This window comes from Poecilia latipinna, unplaced genomic scaffold (genome assembly GCF_001443285.1).
Source record: "Poecilia latipinna isolate Pla-1442-1.1 unplaced genomic scaffold, P_latipinna-1.0 Scaffold2323, whole genome shotgun sequence".
NCBI lineage: Eukaryota > Metazoa > Chordata > Actinopteri > Cyprinodontiformes > Poeciliidae > Poecilia > Poecilia latipinna.
Genome location: NW_015114939.1, coordinates 68,349 through 71,234, shown reverse-complemented (window position 1 = coordinate 71,234; position 2,886 = coordinate 68,349). Strand labels below are relative to the sequence as shown.

The window sequence follows — 2,886 nt, the reverse complement described above, 5'->3', positions numbered from 1 at the left end:
CTTTTTTTTTTTTTTTCCCCCCCCCCCCCTTTTTTTTTTTTTTTTTTTTGTTTTGTTTTGTTTTGTTTTGTTTTTTTCCGTCTTTGTCGTCTGTCTCATTCCACCCAGGTCGCCCACCCAAATTCAGCAGCGTCCCGGAGCTGGGCAGCCTCACCCCGACCTCCCCCTCCAGCCCCGTCCGTCCCCTCCCCCTGCCCAGCCCCGGCTCTGGGGACGTAAGTAACGATGGGGGAGACGGCGGACGCCCCCGTCACACGCAGCCCCGCTGTCGCCCATTCACACACACCGCCATCACTTTGTTGTCCATGTGGTAACCATGAGCCATCACTTCCTGTCATTCAGCCTTACAAAGTGAACAGAGTCCATGAATAACACACACATCCTAACAGACACACACACACATCCATCAGAGCTCTAAACGAGACCAGCTGTAAACTAAGCCAGATCACGGTCCTGCCCCCTCCCCTCCGCCCCGCCTCGCCCCGCCTCTCCATGCAGGGTGGGTGGGGCTCCTATGGAAACTGATTTGGTCCAATTCTTCCTCGCAGGGAGACATCCACGAGGATTTCTGCACTGTGTGCAGACGCAGTGGCCAGTTGCTCATGTGCGACACGTGTTCTCGTGTTTATCACCTGGACTGCCTGGATCCACCCCTGAAAACCATTCCTAAAGGCATGTGGATCTGTCCAAAATGCCAAGACCAGGTAACCGCAGCAGCAGAGACTGATCCAGGGTCAGGGGAGCGTTAGCTGTGCTCTAGTCAGGGCTGAAGCGATTAATTGGATTAATCGTGATTAATTGATTGTTGAAATAATCGTCAAATAATTTTGTAATTGATTAATCGTTAACTGGAGTTTACAGACTCAAAAATAGGCCATTTGCTACACAGTCTGAGCAGTAATTTACCCAGAACGGAATAAAAGTACATACATTTTGCATTTAAGATGAAGTGATGTTCTACCCAAAACTTGATTTGCATATTTTTAGCTTCACCCGGTTAAAAGTTTGTGGAAAAAATATTTTATTAAAGGGACAGAATTATGTAAAATCAACTTTTTTGAGATTTACATCATGTTGTAATGTTATCCCCCCATCAAAACATACCTGGAGTGTTGCTTTGATTCTTTTATGCATGTTTGAGAAATCCTTCAATCTCCATGGCAACCATTCAGTTATACAAAACGCCTGAGTGGACCTAGCTCCGCCTTTCAGGCGCAGCTCCTCCTTCCAAGCTTGCGCTTCACAGAACAGCCCTTTCTCTGCGACTTCCCCCCCCCCCCCTCAGTTCCTTCTGACTAGCCAACAGCAATTAGCAAACACCTGCTGTGCTCATTACATGAGCTACTTCTCAGTTCAACCCTGGTAAAAATGTTAACGGGTTATCTTCCTGAAAGATCAGGAGTTTTTAAAGAGACAGAATTCAATTTCCAAGGCGTTTAGTTTACAAAGTCAAATTTCTTTAGTCATATTTGAAATATACAGCAGTTTTATAACAATCAAAGTTAAAATAGTTACTTGATTATGCTATAACATGCCATATTGTGTTAGGAAAATACATAATACTGCCCTTTTAATAACCTTTTGCTATCCAAGTATTAGTCGGTTAATACAAAAAAGTCAGTCATACACTTTGTTGATGAGTCAGGCAGAAAGGTCTGAGCGCTCCATATTTTGATTTTAAAAGTATTTTTTAGCTGCTGATACATGCTATACTATTTACTTTTTCTTATTTACAAAAATGTTTATCTGCAATTTTTAAATGAAGTCTAATGCATAAAAAAGGCTTAAATGAAATTTCCGCAGAATGTCTTTTTTTATCCAATTATCAAAAATAATCAAGAGATTAATTGCTAACTAATAAATGGTTAACTGTAATATTAAATGCTGTTTCAGCTGTAGGACTGTTCAGTACTTTGTAAGCACACACATGATGCAGTACTGTTTTTTTTGTGCTTATGTCTCATTCATTGTGTCAGTTGAGGTTGACATCTCACGTCCATCCACTCCATCACCCGCTCCCTGTCAGTCCCACGCAGCGTGGAGGCTAACCTCGACTCTTTAAATCTGTTCTGGGTCTCAGCCTTTGTGACACCTCTGAGCTTCTCCCCTCAGATCCTGAAAAAAGAAGAAGCCATTCCCTGGCCCGGCACCCTGGCTATCGTTCATTCCTACATCGCATACAAAGAAGGCGAGTCTTCCTCAGAGTTCCTACGGGGGCTTGAAAGCCTCAAAAATGCTTGAATTTCAAGTTTGGAAAGTGCTTGGTTTCTGTTTAAAGTCATAGAAAGTGCTTGATATTCAAACTAAGTTTTGTAATAAAGTACGGTGTAACCTTTGAGTAAAAGTTAAAATTCATATATAGCGTTATTTACAGTTGAAATCAGGTATTTAAATTGGTCCTGTTATGCAAAATTCACATTTTGGAGGTTTTTTGTATTTCTGTTTGTTTCAAATGGTTCTAGAAACAGAACAAGCACTTAAAAAAGTAAAATCCTAGCTGTTTTTTGGCAATAAGATAATGTTTTTTGGTGTTTGCAAAATGACCAGTTTCATTAGTCACATTCCAGGGGCACCATGCCTGTTACCTAGCAACCCTAACCTAGTCCAGCCCCGTTACCTAGCAACCCAAGCAAAGTTCCAGCACGTTTCACCAGCTAGTTTTGCTGTTGATAGACTGTTATACTCCTGATTGACGGAACAGTGTACTGTTGTTTTTACATGTTTGATCAAGCTTGGTGTATTTAAGTGTGCTATATTGGTACAAAGTTATCAAATAAAGTGGTAAATTAATACATTTATGCCAGTTTTTTTTTTTTTTTTTTTTTTTTTAAAAAAAACTTTTAAGTTAATTCACGCCTGTTTTTTTTTTTTTGTTCCGGGGCTGAT

General features: G+C 41.1%; 1 protein-coding gene across 5 annotated transcripts in view; it reads left to right on the top strand.

The window, feature by feature from the left end:
- phf21ab (PHD finger protein 21Ab) overlaps positions 1-2,886 on the top strand; it is a 39,051-nt gene that overhangs the window by 25,742 nt on the left and 10,423 nt on the right. For 3 of the 5 annotated variants that reach the window (XM_015018797.1, XM_015018796.1, XM_015018800.1), the window contains 3 exons: positions 109-215; positions 549-704; positions 2,113-2,188. In XM_015018797.1, coding sequence (XP_014874283.1) covers positions 109-215; positions 549-704; positions 2,113-2,188 — 339 coding nt within the window. The remainder of the gene's footprint in view (positions 1-108; positions 216-548; positions 705-2,112; positions 2,189-2,886) is intronic. The other 2 variants (XM_015018798.1, XM_015018801.1) reach the window with 2 other exon arrangements.